The 20,728-nt window shown below is 40.4% G+C and overlaps 2 protein-coding genes across 2 annotated transcripts in view; both read right to left on the bottom strand.

Annotated features, from left to right (window-relative positions):
- The window catches only part of ZBTB34 (zinc finger and BTB domain containing 34), a 48,799-nt gene extending 31,486 nt beyond the window's left edge, over positions 1–17,313 (bottom strand). The window contains exons 1-2 of the mRNA XM_075835057.1: positions 17,229–17,313; positions 6,084–6,194 (exon numbers count right to left, since the gene is read on the bottom strand). The gene's annotated coding sequence lies outside the window, so the exon portion shown is untranslated. The remainder of the gene's footprint in view (positions 1–6,083; positions 6,195–17,228) is intronic.
- Positions 7,124–17,315, bottom strand: ZBTB43 (zinc finger and BTB domain containing 43). The gene is made up of 2 exons (XM_075835058.1): positions 17,229–17,315; positions 7,124–16,044 (listed from the first exon to the last, which is right to left on the bottom strand). Exon 2 carries the CDS (start codon positions 16,019–16,021, stop codon positions 14,618–14,620), a length of 1,404 nt encoding a protein of 467 aa, XP_075691173.1. The 5' UTR covers positions 16,022–16,044; positions 17,229–17,315; the 3' UTR covers positions 7,124–14,617.
- Positions 17,316–20,728: the final 3,413 nt, after the last annotated feature.

Below are 20,728 nucleotides of genomic sequence, written 5' to 3'. Positions count from 1 at the left end.
TAATACAATTCTATTATACTCAATACATAAAAACACTACACCTCCCAACATGACCCGATCACTGCAAATGATCAAAACACAATTCTATTATACCCTATACCTAGAACACTACAACCCTCAACATGAGCTGACAGAATACAGACACTGTAAGTGGAAGAAATAAATGGATGGATGGACTGGGTGTGGGGAGATCTATTAGCATCCTAGTAAACTTGGGCTGTGGCACGTATATAGGGTGTATATAGGGTGTGAGGTTTTTAACACAAAGAGTACAAGGAACCATCTGTAAATCCTAGTAAATACGAAACAGGGACAACATAAATTGTTAAAAGGATGCTTTGTAGTACCATTATCCTACTGCTGCAGAACCTCTTTGAGAAAAGATCAGGGAGCGTCATACAATCAATTACAAAGAATTGTCTAGGAAAAAGGTGTATTGCCCCATTATGTCTCCTCAATATAGAGTTGTAGTGTCACAACAGCCAGAGGTTGCAGACTGGTGTTGTAGGGTGTTCTCAGGAGATAGCGCAGATGTATTGGTACCATGGTTAGCGGGCGTAGGAAAAACCTGTCTTGTGTTTGCTAGTGATATTTCACCTGTGACTTTGATGCAGCTTCTCCTCTAGTCATGTCACCGGGGTTGTGCGCGTTCAGTGTCACCTTGTTTGAACCTTGTTATGCAAAACGTGTTTAGTGAGTCCCACCTGCAGCAAAGTTTGAGCTGAGTAATTGTGAAACTCCTGCAGGCCACGGCACACAGATTATGTCCACAGTAGCCAGGAGTTTATTTTAGTACTGGTAAGGCTTCGTTCACACCTGCGTTGGGACTGCATTCATGGGTTTCATTGGACCTTTCCATCAGGGGAACTCATGAATGGAATCCAAACTGACGCAAACGGAAACCATAGGTTTCTGTTTGCATCACCATTGATTTCAATGGTGATAGATGCGGTGCAAATGGTTTCAGTTTGTCACCGTTGTGTAAGGGGTCCGTAGTTCCATTCATTTACACAGCACTAGCGATATAACTATATCACTATGTGCAGCCACATAAACACACTATAACGTTACTGCAGTGTCATGACAATGAATATACATTACCTCCAGCCAGGACGGGATGTGTATGCAGAATCCTGACCAATTCTGTAGCGTCTCTGTGATATTTACAGCAAGGCAAACGAGATTGCTGTAAATATCACAGAGACGCTACAGAAGTGACAGGAGTCTGAGTAAACATCACGTCCTGGCTGGAGGTAATGTATATTCATTGATAGGACACTGCAGTAACGTTAGTGTGTGGCTGCACATAGGTGATATAGCTATATCGCTATCTGCAGTGTAAATGGAGAGAAGTGAATGACGCTGATTGGTCAGCGTCTTACACTTCTCTCCACAACGCCCACGCCATATAGTAAAACACGCCCAGTTATCCATTGAGAAACTCATTAGCATAAAGCTAAAATAGGTCATAACCGTCAAAAATGATCGTTTTTCTAAATAAAAAAACACTGCTGTAATCTACATTACAGCGCCGATCACATCATGTACAATATAGGCCACTTATAATGTGGTGACAGAGACTCTTTAAGGGCACGTAACATTTTGCAATCATTTTTAATTCCACCAATGCATCTAAAATAAAAAGTGAATAGAAAACAAATCGACATTGTAATAGTTGTGTTGTGTATACAGCTTGTATGCAGATCTATCTACCCTTTGAAGTTTGATCCTACAGTCATATGTTTGGCAGATTATCCAATATGAAAGATTATTGGAATTTGTTTTTAAAATGACCTGCGGCTAGGTGGTCCCTTGTAACAAAGAATAGGAGATCTGAGTAAATCAAATATAATTATATATGCAGTCCCCATGCAAGGGCTTACTATAGGGTGCAGAAAACGTAACAATGCAAACGTTACTGTCCCCCGTCATCGAATGCCGGATTGATGGCATTTAACAATATACTGTATACAAATATGCACGTAGGGTATGTTGCTAGTTTTACATTCAGTGTTGGCTGCGTGACCGGTTTGAAATGTGACACTGCTCATTTTCTTCTTTTCTGAACAAATATTCCCTCCAGATCTATAATGGCAGAGATCAGTTATGACAGCTGTGGTGAAGGGCGAGAAGGTCAGGACCGGGTAAGTGCTATGTTTTCACTAGAAACAGATACAAAATTCCCACTGCTCAGCTAATCCCGTGATCTTCATGTGGAGTCGGAGTCTCTCTAGTTTCCCAAGTTGCAGCAGAGGCTGCAGGACAGGTAGTGCATTATAATGGGTGTGTGTCCCTGGAGGTGTACCCTGTCCTTATTCCACCTCTGTGTACCAGTGAATGTGGGTGTAACGTTCCCGATGCAACACAGACCTTGTATGTGAATCATCTCCAGTATTAAATATTGCATCACACGCCGCTGCCTGCTGGAAATCACTACAAAGATGACAAGTCCCAAGGAAACTAACTACTTGTTTATACGGGGCAGTATTAGGGGATGTTCACACGGTTTATTTTCGGCCGTTTTTCGGGCCGTAAACGGATGAAAAATCGGAAGCAGAACGCCTCCAAACATCTGCCCATTGATTTCAATGGGGAAAAACGGCGTTCTGTTCTGACGGGACGTTTTTTTGTTTACGGGGACGTTTTTGAAAACGGCCGCGTAAAAAAACCGCTTGCAGAAAAGAAGTGCAGGTCACTTCTTGAGACGTTTTTGGGGCCGTTTTTCATTGACTCAATAGAAAAACAGCTCCAAAAACGACCGTAAAAAACACCACGAAAACGCTGGTTAATTAAAAAACGGCTGAAAATCAGGAGCTGTTTTCCCATGAAAACAGCTCCGTATTTGAAGTAATTTTTTGTTAAGCGTGTGAACATACCCTTATAGTAGCTATATTCTTGTATATAGGGGGCAGTATTATAGTAGTTATATTCTTGTATATAGGGAGCAGTATTATAGTAGTTATAATCTTGTATATAGGGGCAGTATTATAGTAGTTATATTCTTGTATATAGGGGGCAGTATTATAGTAGTTATAATCTTGTATATAGGGGCAGTATTATAGTAGTTATATTCTTGTATATAGGGGGCAGTATTATAGTAGTTATATTCTTGTACATAGGGGGAAGTATTATAGTAGTTATATTCTTGTACATAGGGGCAGTATTATAGTAGTTATATTCTTGTATATAGGGAGCAGTATTATGGTAGTTATATTCTTGTATATAGGGGCAGTATTATAGTAGTTATATTCTTGTATATAGGGGGCAGTATTATAGTAGTTATATTCTTGTATATAGGGGGCAGTATTACAGTAGTTATATTCTTGTATATAGGGGGTAGTATTATAGTAGTTATATTCCTGTATATAGGGGCAGTATTATAGTAGTTATATTCTTGTATATAGGGGGCAGTATTATAGTAGTTATATTCTTGTATATAGGGGGCAGTATTATAGTGGTTATATTCTTGTATATAGGGAGCAGTATTATGGTAGTTATATTCTTGTATATAGGGGCAGTATTATAGTAGTTATATTCTTGTATATAGGGGGCAGTATTATAGTAGTTATATTCTTGTATATAGGGGCAGTATTATAGTAGTTATATTCTTGTATATACGGGGCAGTATTATAGTAGTTATATTCCTGTACATAGGGGGCAGTATTATAGTAGTTATATTCTTGTACATAGGGGGCAGTATTATAGTAGCTATATTCTTGTATATAGGGGGCAGTATTATAGTAGTTATATTCTTGTATATAGGAGCAGTATTATAGTAGTTATATTCTTGTATATAGGAGCAGTATTATAGTAGTTATATTCTTGTATATAGGAGTAGTATTATAGTAGTTATATTCTTGTATATAGGGACAGTAGTATAGTAGTTATATTCTTGTATATAGGAGGCAGTATTATAGTAGTTATATTCTTGTATATAGGGGGCAGTATTATAGTAGTTATATTCTTGTACATAGGGGTAGTATTATGGTAGTTATATTCTTGTATGTAGGGGCAGTATTATAGTAGTTATATTCTTGTATATAGGGGGCAGTATTATAGTAGTTATATTCTTGTATATAGGGTGCAGTATTATAGTAGTCATATTCTTGTATATAGGGGGCAGTATTATGGTAGTTATATTCTTGTACATAGGGGGCAGTATTATAGTAGCTATATTCTTGTATATAGGGGGCAGTATTATAGTAGTTATATTCTTGTATATAGGAGCAGTATTATAGTAGTTATATTCTTGTATATAGGGGGCAGTATTATAGTAGTTATATTCTTGTATATAGGAGCAGTATTATAGTAGTTATATTCTTGTATATAGGAGTAGTATTATAGTAGTTATATTCTTGTATATAGGGACAGTAGTATAGTAGTTATATTCTTGTATATAGGAGGCAGTATTATAGTAGTTATATTCTTGTATATAGGGCCAGTATTATAGTAGTTATATTCTTGTATATAGGAGCAGTATTATAGTAGTTATATTCTTGTATATAGGGGGCAGTATTATAGTAGTTATATTCTTGTACATAGGGGCAGTATTATGGTAGTTATATTCTTGTATATAGGGGGCAGTATTATAGTAGTTATATTCTTGTATATAGGGGGCAGTATTATAGTAGTTATATTCTTGTACATAGGGGCAGTATTATGGTAGTTATATTCTTGTATATAGGGACAGTATTATAGTAGTTATATTCTTGTATATAGGGGGCAGTATTATAGTAGTTATATTCTTGTATATAGGGGGCAGTATTATAGTAGTTATATTCTTGTATATAGGGGGCAGTATTATGGTAGTTATATTCTTGTATATAGGGACAGTATTATAGTAGTTATATTCTTGTATATAGGGGGCAGTATTATAGTAGTTATATTCTTGTACATAGGGGCAGTATTATAGTAGTTATATTCTTGTATATAGGGGGCAGTATTATAGTAGTTATATTCTTGTATATAGGAGCAGTATTATAGTAGTTATATTCTTGTATATAGGGGGCAGTATTATAGTAGTTATATTCTTGTATATAGGGGGCAGTATTATAGTAGTTATATTCTTGTATATAGGGGGCAGTATTATTATAGTAGTTATATTCTTGTATATAGGAGGCAGTATTATAGTAGTTATATTCTTGTATATAGGGGCAGTATTACAGTAGTTAGATTCTTGTATATAGGGCAGTATTATAGTAGTTACATTCTTGTATATAGGGGGCAGTATTATAGTAGTTACATCGTTGTATATAGGGGGCAGTATTCTAGTAGTTATATACTTGTATATAGGGAGCAGTATTATTGTAGTTATATTCTTGTATATAGGGGCAGTATTATAGTAGTTCTATTCTTGTATATAGGGGGTAGTATTATAGTAGTTATATTCCTGTATATAGGGAGCAGTATTATAGTAGTTATATTCTTGTATATAGGGAGCAGTATTATAGTAGTTATATTCTTGTATATAGGGGGCAGTATTATAGTAGTTATATTCTTGTATATAGGGGGCAGTATTATAGTAGTTATATTCTTGTATATAGGGAGCAGTATTATAGTAGTTATATTCTTGTATATAGGGACAGTATTATAGTAGTTCTATTCCTGTATATAGGGGGCAGTATTATAGTAGTTATATTCTTGTATATAGGGGGCAGTATTATAGTAGTTATATTCTTGTATATAGGGGCAGTATTATAGTAGTTATATTCTTGTATATAGGGAGCAGTATTATAGTAGTTATATTCTTGTATATAGGGAGCAGTATTATAGTAGTTATATTCTTGTATATAGGGGGCAGTATTATAGTAGTTATATTCTTGTATATAGGGGCAGTATTATAGTAGTTATATTCTTGTATATAGGGAGCAGTATTATAGTAGTTATATTCTTGTATATAGGGAGCAGTATTATAGTAGTTATATTCTTGTATATAGGGGGCAGTATTACAGTAGTTATATTCTTTAATAGGGGTCAGTATTGTAGCTATATTGTTTTATTAATAAAATCCACAGATGGCACTCATCTAGTAACTAGATTTTGTTTACTGGTAGAAATACAATAACTCTTACTTTCTAAAATACCTGTTTTCCTCTTGTGAATACCAGCAGATAGATTATTTGGATCGCCTAGTTCTGTCTGACTATTCTGACTTCTGCTATTTTTGGAGAATGCTTCTTCTCATAGTGAATATCCTAGAGACAACATGTAGATATCAGTATGATTAACCAGAACTATTTATCGGACGACCTTCTAGATCTGGGTTCACACATTGCATAGTTCAATAAACCACAACAGCTATAAAGCTATAGTTGGGAGTCCATGGTTTTGCATATTAAAGGAACACTCCAGGTAAATCTGATCCATTATGTAATGCCTAGTGCAGGGCCTGAGGGGGAGGAGCATGACACAATGATTCTGTTTTTGCTGTACTTTGAATCCCTGTGTCATGCCCAGCCCCTCAGACCTTGAACTTGGCTTAGCATATTGTATACGGTTAACCTAGAGTGTTTCTTTAAATTCTGCAGCAGCTGGATGTTGCTGCGTGAACCAACCCTAAGGATATGTTGAAGACACTTAAAAAAAAAAAAAGGGCAGAGCAAGTAGAAAGTAACACATGTTGAAAAAGTCTCTGTATATAATCTTTTACTGGGATAATTGGGTGACAACCAATATGAATGCCATTACAGCTCCAATAAAAGTGGTCACCCTTCTGTCTCATACAATCTACAGTGATCATTATATCACTCACTTTTGAATCCCTAATTAGTCCTGATATCCTTCCTCCTGTAAGATTGTGCTAGAGGATAAAAGCCACCATCACTGTGATTCCCTATAGTATGGGGAAAGCAGTAGTCAGAGGCTGTGCCGAAGCCTGAAATTAGACAGAAGTACAATCAAAGTGAACGGGGCAGGCGGGCAAAGCCGGAGAAGTCACTCACAAACCTCACCCGCCCGTCCTATCCATTCTGATGACCGGCCAGTGACTTGAACTAGCCAGATTTCATGGTGGAGCTTTCCCAAGTAACAGATATAAGTAAGAATATAAATTTTTGCAACTTGAGATTTTTAGGTGGAAATGCCCTTTAAATGTAGAGAAAAAAAATAAAAACATGAGACAGGGTTAACAGGTAACATTTATTAACACGCCATACAAAACAGCTTGAGTCTCTTCTATAAGAAGAAAATAACGAGACATTGAATTACACACCAACCGGCCAGTAATATCATTTAACGACAAAAATATCCAGTCTCACGGATACAGCAGGTTACAGTGTCAGATAAGACCAGCGCGGCAGCGTCGTGACCTTTTAATACAAGAGTCATAATGTCATTGGCTCAAAAATAGAAATTTTCTGTGAAGAAGAACATTGAGAGTGATGCTCTATGAGACAAACAGGCATCAATACCAGGCATCTAAACAATGTGCCCGTGGTTGTCACAGGACCCTTAAAGGACAGCTCTACCCAAAACAGAAATAACGAATTATAACCTCCCTGGGTTTTCCAAATTTAAAGGATCAGTCCAGTAAAAAAACGGCACACTGTGGTTTGCATAGTGCGGGGCCTGAGGGGGCGGAGCATGACACAGGAATAAAAAAAATATATAAGTCAAGCTCCACCCCCTCTGCCTCTACACTAGGTATAAGGCTGGATTCACATGTTTGTTGCAGTTTTTCTTAACCAATGTCAGAAGTGGATCCAGAAGGAAGGAGAAGTATATGTTTTTTCCTTTATATTTCCGTTTCCTTTTGAAACCACTTCTGGATTTGGCTTCAAAATTTTTATCAAAATCTGCAACAAATATGATGTGTGACTCTAGCCTGACAATGTATTAGTTCAGACTGAAGAAGGGGTTGTCCAGGATTAGAGAAGCATGGCTGTTTTCTTTCAAAAACAGCACCACACCTGTCCTTAGGTTGCACGTGGTATTGCAGTTTAGCCTCGTTCTCTTCACTGGCGCTGAGCAGCAGTACCATCTACAACCCATGAACAGATGTGGAGCTGTTTCTGGAAGAGAGGAGCCATGTCTGTCTAACCCTGGACAATCCCTTTAAGTAGTTTGGGGGAATTCGTTCCTTGGTCATCATACTTCCTCTACCCTGAAGGAACCAGTCAAAGGCAGTGGGTGAGTGTTGACCCCTACCATATAGACAAATGGAAAACCTGCCTATTTAATACAACCTCAACTCACGTATAACTGGACAGGTTGACCAGGGCTCTAGGAAATCTGGGTGACAACTCATAAAGAAGGGGGTAATGACAGCCGTTTTGGTGGTCACCCAGCGTTCCCGTTATATTATTAGATATTTTGGGGGAAGGGCTCTTTAAGCGTCTCAAGGTCTGTCGTGATAAAGGAACAAGGTAAATGGGTCAATGTTTGTTTACATCAGGTAACTTGTGTTTCAGGCTTAGCAATAGTTTACATGCAGTGAATAGAAGTATGAACATTACACGTTTACGTCATTGCATATTAACTTGTGACATGTGTGTAACTACAGTGTCCACACCAATCACAAGCCAGCTCGGCTTCGTCAGTCATGGCCGCTGTAACAATATGGTTGGCCATAGACAGACTTCTGGTGGCAGATTTCCATCAAGAGTCTGTGAGGGTCCCCCCAACATTTGCTGCCAGGTGCAATAAGAATCCGACAGGTCGGATTTTCCAATAGTCTCCAAAGGTGTCTAGTCACCACTTATCTCCCCCAATTGAAATAACATGCACGTGGATGGGGGCTGATATTTAAAGGGGTTGTCCAGGATTAGAAAAACATAGTTGCTTTCCAAAATTGGGACCATACCTGTCCGCAGGTTGTGTGTGGTATTGCAGTTTGGCCTCATTATCTTCAATGGAGCTGAGCTGCAATACCAGAGACGACCCATGAACAAGTGTGGCGCTGTTTCTGGAAGAAAGCTATGCTTTTCTGCTCCTGGATAACCCCTTCAAGGTCTAAAGTGAGCGACCATATGTAATTCCTCCCACAGTACTATTGTGACACATGTATGTTATAATGGCATACAAATGTCACCAACAATACCAAGTATTCCGGGAACCTATGGAAAATACAGTAAGAGCGACGAACCGCAAGCGTTTAGAAAATAAAGTCACAATTGTAGACTTCTGCTCCCTACACCCGACCAGTAATTGCAGCCAGATCTCAATATTGCAGCCTGGGCTCACAAGACGGCATCGTCCATTGGTATTACAGCTGTTCTCATACACAGTTTAGGGGTAGAGGTTGAGGCTGCACAATTTTTACTACATGAGCAAGTGACTATTTTGTACTCCGTCCAGGTCCAGCCATTGCTATATGTTTTACGGGGCTCAGACCAGTGGTCAGGAGGTCGAGGTGCAGAGGACGGCGGTACTTTGCCCAAGCCATGAAGTGGTTTATTTCTATGGACGAATGACTAATGTAACAAGTATATAAACAATGTGCTTATGAAGACAAACAAATGCTTCCATACGAGTATAATAATACCTATGTAAGCATAACCTACACACAAAACCATAAATACAAAGTGCTTTTAAGACTCTAGAAGCTCCGATTACCCCATATACTGTAGTCTGCTGCACCTGCGTCTGATTCTCTGATATAAGGGGCGATATTTCCTGGCCGCTCAGGCATCATGGTCTGCTTGTATAATGTGCCGTATTAAGGTATATCTTATATACAAAATGAGGCAATAGGGTCAGTCCATGTAATCTATGTTTGATCTCCTTGCGCACAGACTTCCTGTTTGTGGTAGACTTGTGCTTATACACAACAGAAATGATTAACAAGTAGAGCTGCAGTGTAAAGCATGGGAGAGGGACAGAATAGAAGCCTGGGCCTCTGATGAGACTTGAGTTGGTTTTCAGTTTACCAGACACACCAATAGTTAATACAGGTCAGCTTTAGCTACTGATCATAGCGGTGTCCTTATGGAGCAGCATATTAGTAGAATATGAAAATGAATGCTATTTTATACTCAAGAAAAAAAAAGCTGCAAAGTGGTTTTCTATCTGTGGTACTACAAATCCCAGCAGACTGGGTTCCTGAGACGTCTCAGGGATGTCTTTAGAATATGTGTGCTCCTTGTGCAAAATATGCCTGGCTATGTGCGCTTTTAAAACCAGCTTTTCTTTTTTAATGAATGCTCCGATGCATCGAAAATATGATGCAAATATTCTTGAGAAGCAATCCTCTACCGTTTTCGGTATACAGCTCCTGTGCATAACTATGTGTCTTCATGGTTATAGAATACAAATAAACTCTAAAGGCGGATGGAAGGGAGTAACACAATGGCAGGATCAGACTACACACAGGGTTTGTTTATATTCTTTAACCACATAGATCTGCATAGGAGCTGTTTACACAAAACGGTATGATATTTTTAATCTAGACGGTTTGCAAAGTTGCCTCGTATTTTTTATTGGAGTAAAAAAAATAATTGGCTGCAAAAGTGAACATGCCCTTTAAGTGTCAGCTCACAACTGTGACAACTCTACCCCAAGTAGTAACAAAGTATCACATAGATGAATACAAATGTATGTCATGGGGGGGGGGGGCTATTTGGGGAGTTACCTTGAAATTTATTACAACTATTACATACAACTATGTTTTTCCCAGATATGCCAGGGCTGCAAACCATAAATACATTTAAATTTATTAACTTTCCTATTATTAGTCTTCATACTGTCAGTTTAGAGACTTTAATGTCGTTATGTAAACAAATTAGAGCCAAAAAAGGCTCAACCTGCTGTGCAAATATCAATTATAATATCACATATGGATATTCTTCTAGATACAGAGTAATTATAATACCGCAGAGAAGACTCCCAAGAATTCTTTCTGTAAACACAACCCACTCGAGAGCCAACAGATTCTCTGAGGTCTCCTATCTGAGAGCAGTATAGAACAGAGGAGGAGACGCTGAGCTCGGGGATATACACTTTTCTAGGATTTAAGTCAATATTTTTATGTAAAGCGCTGCATAACTGTTGCCAGGACTCATAGAGAAAGCCTGTGAGTCCTACTTGCCCCGCCTACTCAGAGAAAGCCTGTGAGTCCGACTTGTCCCGCCTACTCAGCGAAAGCCTGTGAGTCCTACTTGCCCCGCCTACTCATAGAGAGCCTGTGAGTCCTGCTTGCCACGCCCACACGCTGATGATTGACAGTCTTTCTTGTATGGGTCAATTACTGTGTCAGGGAAAATGGTCAATTACTGTGTGTATGCGGGAAAACATGGACTAACAGGCTTTCTTTGTGAGAAGGCAGGGCAAGAAGGACTCACAGGCTCTCTATGGGTAGGCGGGGCAAGCAGGACTCACAGGCTTTCTTTTTGAGTAGGCAAGGCAAGCAGGACTCACAGGCTCTCTATGAATCGTGGCAACTTTTTCAATGGAAATACTGAATCAAATAGTAGAAAATTAGATACACCAGTCTATCCTATGTTGCCGTCATTTAGGAGACCTGACATATCTATTTTAACTGCTGTGCAGAAGCAAAAACCATTACAAAGAAGACCAAGAACAAGCGCAACCAAGTCCAGGCTAGATTTTAATCTACATATTTAGTTCTTTTTAACTTATTTTTCATGAAATCATGTCTTCTCCTCTAGTCCCATCCAAAGCTGCATTCACAATTAAGCGATCTCCTGCTTAGCTCTCTTCTCAGGGGCGGCATAGAGCTTACTTGGAGATGTAGCGTTTAAACCAAGGACTGTACAGTAGTCCCAGGTAGACAAACTGCATCTCCCTAAATGCAATACGACAGAGTGCTGAGCATTATAGGAGCTTAGCGAAGCCATTGGGGTTGTGTCAAACAGAACTATACAAAAGGATTCCAAGTGGCAGCAACCAGCTTTGAATTCTGAATGCAGCTTTGGTTGTAAATGGAGTAAAACACATAGAAGTAAAGCAAAGTACTTCTATAAATGACATGTCGATTATATCTAGGTGAAAACTCTAAAATCCTCTTTGATAGTGACCACCCCCTCTTGAAAAGCTTTGCACAATGTGTTTACACCAGACACGCGACAACGCCATCAGAGCTCCGCAGTCGCAAGGACAGAGGAAAGCTACAGTCTTGCTACCTCCGAGATGTATTCCAATTGCAAATATTTTGCAAACAACTATTCTTAAGATTTACAATGTTTCAAACACCTTTAAACAACGAACATATATATGTATACTATTCAAGTAAGTGCTATCTATTTTAGCTTATTTCCCGAAAAACAGGATGATAAAAAGTCATCAGTTACGTATTAACTAATGTACAATTGCCAGATTGTAGATCACTCATCAATAAGGACCACTAAGGAGACCACCGCACAATACCGAATCTGTGGACTATTGAAACAGCTATAACCATTCAAGGGGGAGGGGAGTCATTTAGCCCGGGACAGCACCAAACCTGTATAGAAAAGCATGATCCTATAAACATATGACCTGTAAGCATACAACTTTCTTCGTAAAGGGTTACACACTGTGGTTTAGGAACAGGAAAGACGCTACTTGCCTGCTAACCAGTATGACACTTGCGGTAGGGTTGGCAGATACCAATCTCAGTCTTCCGATAGTGGCCAAAAAAACTGCTGTGTGACCCCAATACGTAAAAATGAAACTCTGGGCAAAAGCTGAAAACCCAGATTTGTCCCGGAGCAGAGACGGCCACCCAACCCCTAGATTCTAATCTACGTGGTCCCCACATTTAGACGGGAGTCTTCTGGCAGGCCGCGACCAGTCTGCCTCTTCTAGGCAGTGGGTGCCACGACCAGTCTGGAAAAATGGTAAAAATAATTTCTTATGGTATCATTCCCTGTACAGCTTATGACAACTGCTGCTTGACACCAGTACATGCAGGAAGGCCGCAAGGGCTGCCTACCAGTAGACACCAGTTGAGCCCTTTCAGTTGGCAGGAATCACATATATGAGAATTTGGGGGTAGGGTATTTGGGGGTAGCTTTTACCCAGAGAATCACTTTAACATGGTCACATGATACAGAAATACATTTGAAAAATGCCAGGAAGTCTTGGCATCAGCTTCTAAAACGAGGGAGGTCCGACCTGGATCCCTAATTTATTACAGACATGTCCTCCGAGTATTGCAATAAAAAGGTCTTAAATGGGGCATTGTATATTTCAGTGCCCACAAAATAAAAGGTGCAACTAGTTGTCTTTTAAATAAAAAAAAATTTTAAAAAAATAATAAAAGATAAAAAAAAATAAAAAAATCACAGATGTTCTGTGTTATAAACAAAGTATTATTTTCAATAAAGAAGCAAAAACATACACGACTCTGTGATCAAGTATAGGTTCCGGGCTTTTTTTTTTCTACACCATCTATCTAAGCACGGATGAATTAAGATTATCAGACAGCATTTAACGAATGATCTAACCAGATTATAACACGCATGAAAGGGTGCTCCGGCTCAGAATTTGGTGCTTGTTATTGTGATTTAGAAAAAAAAATTCTAGGAAGAAAGCTTTTTTTTTTTTTTCATAGTACGGCCTATAAAAAGTGGTCATATCAAAGAAGGAAAACCCTTTAATAGGTACTTGAGAAAAAGTAACTTTTTTTTTCAGAGACAGTGCCACCCTTGCTCAGAGGTTGTGTTTGGTATTGCAGCTCATACCCATTCAAGTTATCATACAACCCATTTACAGAACACCTCCTTTTACAAATGGTCGGCAAACCCATAAGGAACTATGGGGCAGATTTATCAAAACTGCTGCAAAGGAAAAGTGAGTTAATTGCCTCTAGCAACCAATCAGATTCCAGGTCCCCGAGACCTTTTGAAAAATTAAAGTAGTAACTTGAGTGGTCTCCAGGGATAACTACCTCACTTTCCCTTTGCACTAATTTTGATAAATCTCCCATTATGATGTTCATATGTGGTGCATTCGTGAAAATACTTGCTATAAATGAAATATTAACAAAAATATTACAAACAATTCAGAATAAATAAACCTTTTTGAATATGTTTTGATTTTCTTTTTTGATAATCCAAAAATTAAAATAAATAATTTTACATATTCTGTTCATTCGCAGTATAGAATACTAGAAGAACAACTAGAACATTCCGAATTCTGGGAACCCTACAAAAGGTATTATGTCACTGAGACCTCCCCTGTCCATATACCCTATTAGGGTATATGGACATCATAAAGGAGGTTCCCCTCTAGGACCCGAAGTGGAGAGCCGCAAAGATCCAGCACGTCACCCCAGCAGACCTAGTCTGGCCATGTATTACACGAACGGCCATTTATTTAAAGGGCTAGCATGTAGTACTACAGCGGATTGTAGGGCAGGCTTCATTTTCAAAAGACAACCCCCCCATTGTGGATGGTCGCTGCGTTAGAAAGCCCCTGATAATTTCTGTTGATGGGCCATCCGTCTTGTTTTAGAATATGTTACATATCCCTATCATTTTTACTCTAGTATTATCCCATCACCTTTGAGTGTGAAGTCGGTTTTTTCGTTTTAGTTCCAATAGCAGGCACCAAAGCAAAATGACTATTGCGGACTCTGTAATTTGCTTATTGCTTGAACATATTGTTATAGTGTTGCTAAGCCAAGTGGGATGGTCAGAGGCTTCTCCATGTACACAAATATACAAAGACACCAGCAGGTTTAGCTCTCGACCTGGGCCTGCTCTCCTTTCGAGGCATGGTAAGACTTGGTACAAGAAGTTACGTGACGATGAAAACTGTCCCGCCACATAAACCGCTTGCCGCATATATTACATTCGTATGGTTTTATCCCAGTATGTATCTTCATGTGGCCTACCAAGTGATGCTTCATTTTGAACTTCTTACCACAGACCCCACATCCATAAGGTCGGAGGCCAAGGTGCATGCTCATGTGTCTATCCCGCTGGCTCTTGTGTGTAAAGCTTTTACCACACTGGCAAGGATACAGTTTGTAGACGACGGCGGTAAAACCCGAGGATGACGTTTCTTCTTTAATGCCTGTAGACACGTCTAAGCCGTCTGCGAAGACTCCGGAGGTATTTTCCGGTCCATGGCCCTCAAGATGTTCCTCACGTTCTCCAGAAAACTCTTCCATAGAAGCTCCGTAAAAATCAACATGGTCGTCATAACGGTTTTTGTTGTTGTTGCTGCCGTGTCCTTCCGGCTCCGCTGACTTCTTATTACAGAAGTCAAAAGTGTCTACAACACCTGAAGACTGAATTGGAGGATCAGCCTGTGCTAGGGTGATAGACTCGGAGACGTGGTCCTCAAAGGGTGGGTGCACCTCCACACCTTCACACTCCTGCTCAAACCTTTCCGGCTTTACTTGGACCCATCGTTTATGAGTCATGATGCTAGGCTTAATGTACAAAGGACGAGGGTAATGATAATCAGCCCCGTCACTGGCCCCTTCTTCACCATCTTGGCTGGTCATCTCTGTACTCAACTGGTCGTGTTCTGTGGAAGAGTTGCTGGGAAGGTACTCATGTTCAGTGAGTTGAGAGGACAGTTCATCATCCTTTGGGCTTCCTTCTTCATTCTCACCGTCTCGTATCTCTTCCCCCTTCCTGAACTCAGGCTGGGCACACGTTCCGAGCTCGAAGCTTTCACTGAGACCGTTGTAGTTGCTGCTGCTGGGAGACTGGTGGTCATTACTATGGTTGGATTTCTGACACAGAAGCGTTGGGTTACCTTCCAGAAGCTCTGTGCACTTGTCTACAACATGCCACATCTGGAGGAAACTTGCTGCGGTCAGATAACTGACAATTTCATGAGCGGGCAATACCAGCCTTCCAGTGTATGAGGTCAGGAGGATGTTCTCGAAGACCCTTGGATTCATGACGTCAGGAAGTACCACCCTCCTGCTGTTTTTAAGCAAAACCTGGTCGCAAAAATACGGGGAGCTGGCTGCCAAGACGGCTTTGTGGGCTCGAAAGAGATGGCCTTGTACCACAATGGAAATGTCACATAACTGTCCCAATTGGCGCTGCTGATTCAACTTCTGGAGGATGGTGTTTGAGAAATCTGGAAATTCAACACGGAAAGAGTTCATTCCAGGCTCCATTTCATCACAAGCCCTCTGTGGTTCTACAAGGAAGAAGACACATTGGTAATGAACACCGTCAATTGGTTCAATAGGTATAGTGTTAACTGTCCAAAGGGACCTATTGGTCTTGTCCAATGACTGACATGGTCTCAAGAGACCCCCAAAAGGAACAAATGAACCCCACAAGGAAAATATCTGTGGTTACACACTGCAAACAAAGCTGCTGAAGTCATACTTCCAACTATACCATTTTTACAGGGTTTGTTTTGTTGCCCTTTTGGAAGCATACTTAGCCAACTAGAACCCCCAGTTATTAAAGTTATGCCAACAGCCCCCTAAACTGCAGATACAAATGGAGATCTGCCCCTTTAATGTTCAGTCTCAACTTCCTGGTTCACGAATGGGATGCCAAAACTACAGTGAAGACTGACATGTAACTGTACTTAATATAGGTTTATATGTCATTCAGATTCCATGGAAACCTGGGTGACAACACTGTGACAGTAACAATCAGAAGTTGTTAATTGTAGGGCATAGGCTCTTTAAAGATAAATTGACTTTTATTTATTGTGTCCTCCTGATTTGTCTAAGTGTAAATAAATGAGAATGCAAGATAGTGCCACTATATGCATCATTACATGGGACAATGATTGGGGAAACGAGCGTTCCTATCAACCCTCGTTCCCGATCGCTCGTCCTTATACATAACTAATCATTGCTCTTTATGAAAGAAGCAAACGAGCGCCGATCAACAAGCTGTCCCGATGATCGGCGCGCGTTTTTACGGCCCATATAAAAGGACCTTAAGATGGGAGGTCGTCTGCAAAGAAAATAGACTTCCTAAATCAACATGGAATCTCCACCAGATCTGAAAGGGACAAAGACCCCAATTTACTATTGACTTTGGCTGTGAATATACATCCGAAAAAACTAAAATGAGACCGCTCTTATCTATATCCCCTTTTAGAACATATGTCTGTAATAGAGGGGGTCCCTCTGCTTGAGACCCCCAGAGTGGATGACCGTAATTGAACTAGAGGCTCCCACTGCCATAACAGCTAGAGAAGTGTCATACGATATTCACGGTTATTCCCATTTACTTTTACTAACGTGCCACCCATACATTGAATAGTGACAATTTACATCATGCAGTTCTGCTTTGCTGGAGATGGCACGGCCGGAATCATCACATAGCACTTGACTATTTATCAATAATATTACTGACCTACTGTGGAGACATGAATAAGCCGTGTACTTCCTGCGGGGCCAACGTGCACTCACATTTTCCAACCAGATCCACCTGGAAAGGGGAATTTCTACAAAACGAAAAATTGAAAATAATAAAGTTAATGACCAAGTCGTAAGATTGTGATACACAGCACGATTATCACCATGGGCCTCTGTTCAGATCACAATTGGGTCATACATTTAGAAATGTATACAGTAACCTTCCACCGTGCAAATTTATAACAAACGTGTGTCCCTCAGGCATTTGTTTGACATCTGGATACCTTTTTAATCTGTACAGGATAACAATGCCTCTGTATACAGCTGCTATGTCTCCATGGTTACAGACTACAAATAAACCCTAAGTAGTCTGATCCTGTAGCCATGCCCTTTTACACTGGCCAATTATCTGGCAAACGAGCGTTCACAGAAGGCTCGTTCCCGATCATTGACCTGTGTAATCAGGCCAACGATCAGCCAATGACAAGCAGACGCTCGTTCATCGGCTGATTGCATCGTTTTGAATGGCAAAAATATTATGGATGTCAGCAGCACATCTCCCTGTGTAAACAGAAGACGTGCTGCCGACATGATAGAAACGTATCGGGACAAGCGAACGGAGTAACGACCGCTGGTCCCCATACTAGCTCCTTGTGAAAGGAGCGCCGATCAACGAGCTGTCTCGTTAATCGGCGCTCGTTTACATGGCCCATCAGCTTTACTCCCTTCTGTCTGTACTCTACTTATGGCTAGCATACATTCAGTAGATTAGTAGGGGACAGATAAATGTAACACATGACTGCACAGATCTGACTGCACAGCTTGTTTGTAGTCTGTAACCATAGAAACACAGAGGTCTGCATATGAGCTGTATACACAAAACAGCTGAAGATATTTTATTTGCAAACATCTGGGAAGCCACAGGCAGGAGGCCCAAGAGCTATTTGGAAAGACTTTGTTTTTTTTTGCTGTACTGAAATGCAGTCGACTAAGCTTTTTAGTGCATAAGAATTCTGCAATAAAATGTTTACCACGTGATACACGTTTATTTTACATAGGAGCGTATGGGAAAAATATACAATTGAATACATCGGCAGGTTACGGTCAGCACACGATGTAATATCTCCCCTGTGAAGACGCTAAACGTAATCCAATAGCGTGATGTGAACACAACCTAAGGCTATGTTCACACCTGCGTTCAGAGCAGTTCCGTCACTTTTGACAGCTAGGGTAGTGCTTTTCTTGCTGTCAAAACCCTGATTGACCCCATCATATGCCAATGGGGTCACTCAAGTGCCGTTTAGATCAGTCGTACGATGGATTCGGCGCAGAGTTGTGGCTTCTGCTTTGAATGGAAGCAAATATGCAGATGTGAACAGAGCCGCTGCTACCATGGCAACCCCAGAGCAAGCACACGATTTACATAAATGCAGCAGGGAGACACAAGAGAACAAGCTGTAAATTAGAATGCATCAAATAATTCTTATTATTAAAGGGGTTTTCCATCAGGGACATTTAGGGCATATCCACATGATATGCCATAAATGTCAGATAGATGCCGGTCCCACCTCAGGGACCTGCACCCATCTCTCTGTGCTACGGCAGACGCGTGTGATTTTTCGACCATGAAGAAGGAAACAGCGTGGCTGTTTCCGTAATTCACATAAAATGGTAGTTACAGAAACAGCGTAGCTCAGCGAGCCACGCTGTTTCCTTCTTCATGGTCGAAAAATCACACGCGTCTGCCGTAGCACAGAGAGATGGGTGCAGGTCCCTGAGGTGGGACCGGCATCTATCTGACATTTATGGCATATCACGTGGATATGTCATAAATGTCTCTGATGGGAAAACCCCTTTAACTCCTTCTCGTATCGTGCCGTACATTTAGGGTATGTTCACACGTCTTAAAATCGGAAGCAGAATGCCTCCAAACATCTGCCCATCGATTTCAATGGGAAATATGGCGTTCTGTCCCGACGGGGCATTTTTTTACGCGGCCGTTTTGAAAAACGGCCTGGAAAAAGAAGTGCATGTCACTTCTTGAGCCATTTTTCATTGACTCTATAGAAAAACAGCTCCAAAAACGGCCGTAAAAAATGCAGAGAAAAACGCGAGTTTGCTTTAAAAACATCTGAAAATCAGGAGCTGTTTTCACTTGAACGCTACGTATTTTCAGATGTTTTTTGCTAAGCGTGTGAACATACCCTTACAGTGCAGGCAGGTGGGACTTTTCCTGCAAGGTGAATGCCATGAAAAAAAAACATGAAAAACCAATGCCAAAATTGCTAATTTTTGCTCATTTTGCTTCACAAAATACGGAATAAAAATTGAACAAAAAGTCATATGTACCCCAAAATGTTACCAGGTTAAACCCGCCCTCAGAACGCTCTAGTGACAAAAAAATTTAAATGTTGTGCGTCTTTGCACACGGCAACACAAAAACGAATCTTTAGAAGAAAAATCATTTTTTATTGTGCAAAACATAAAAAATAATCCCCAAAAATGTGATATCGGCGTAATCGTACTGACCTGCCGGTGAACGGCGTAAAAACAAAACCCAAAAACCAATGGCGGAATTTTAGTTTTTTTTTACATCTTCCCAAAAAGAAATTAAACAAAAAGTTGTACAAAACATTATAAGTCCCCAAACCCGGTGCCATTAAATAATACAACTGACGCGCTCACTCCTTCCCATGCAGTGAGGGTTTGTCCACACCTGATGTATAGAATGACACATAATCTATATGTAAACATCCTATAATGTGTAAGGTAGTTATATATGTATGTGAATGTAAACACAATGTACATTATAGAATATATGCACTACAAATATAATACCATTTTATTACACCTACATTTATACAAATATCAGCCGCCGTTCACACTACCTGTCACAGCCGCAGCCCCTCCTCACATTTCAGCCCGGGGTACGGACACCTCCAGCCGCCGGAAGTGCTCACATCGCTCTCAGGCCCCGACTGAGGGGAGCACTTCCGCATCTGCCGCTCGAAGCCCCGCCCTTTCCGGCCTACGTGTAACCCTTTCGCCGCTGGCAGTATAGAAAGCTTGCCGTGTAGCTCCGCCCCTCAACAGCCGGTTGGTTTTATGCAGGCGGTCGATTCATTGGGGGCTCTAGCTGCGGTTAAACTATAACTCTGGTTTTCAGAACATGCTGGGAGTTGTAGTTTTACTTACAGAGGCTGGAGACGTGTATAGGGAGATATAGATGGAAAGGATTGCATTGAGGACATAGTTCCTATGGGACAAATCAGGACCTGTGACTGAATAATCATGTAGAGTCTGCAATCTGTAGATCTGACTGTTGCATTGAATGTATAGTTCCCCCCTGTCAGTGGTCCCAGCATTCATAGTCCCCCAGTCTATGGTGTCAGGATCTTCTATGTTATCAGATGTGTTGGTACCCACAATATATAGCGTCCAGCTCTGACCATAAGTTTGGCCTTTTATCGTATCCCTAGACTATGGGGTCCATCTCTT

Source organism: Rhinoderma darwinii, chromosome 8 (genome assembly GCF_050947455.1).
Source record: "Rhinoderma darwinii isolate aRhiDar2 chromosome 8, aRhiDar2.hap1, whole genome shotgun sequence".
NCBI lineage: Eukaryota > Metazoa > Chordata > Amphibia > Anura > Rhinodermatidae > Rhinoderma > Rhinoderma darwinii.
This window is presented reverse-complemented; position numbering and strand designations above follow the sequence as displayed.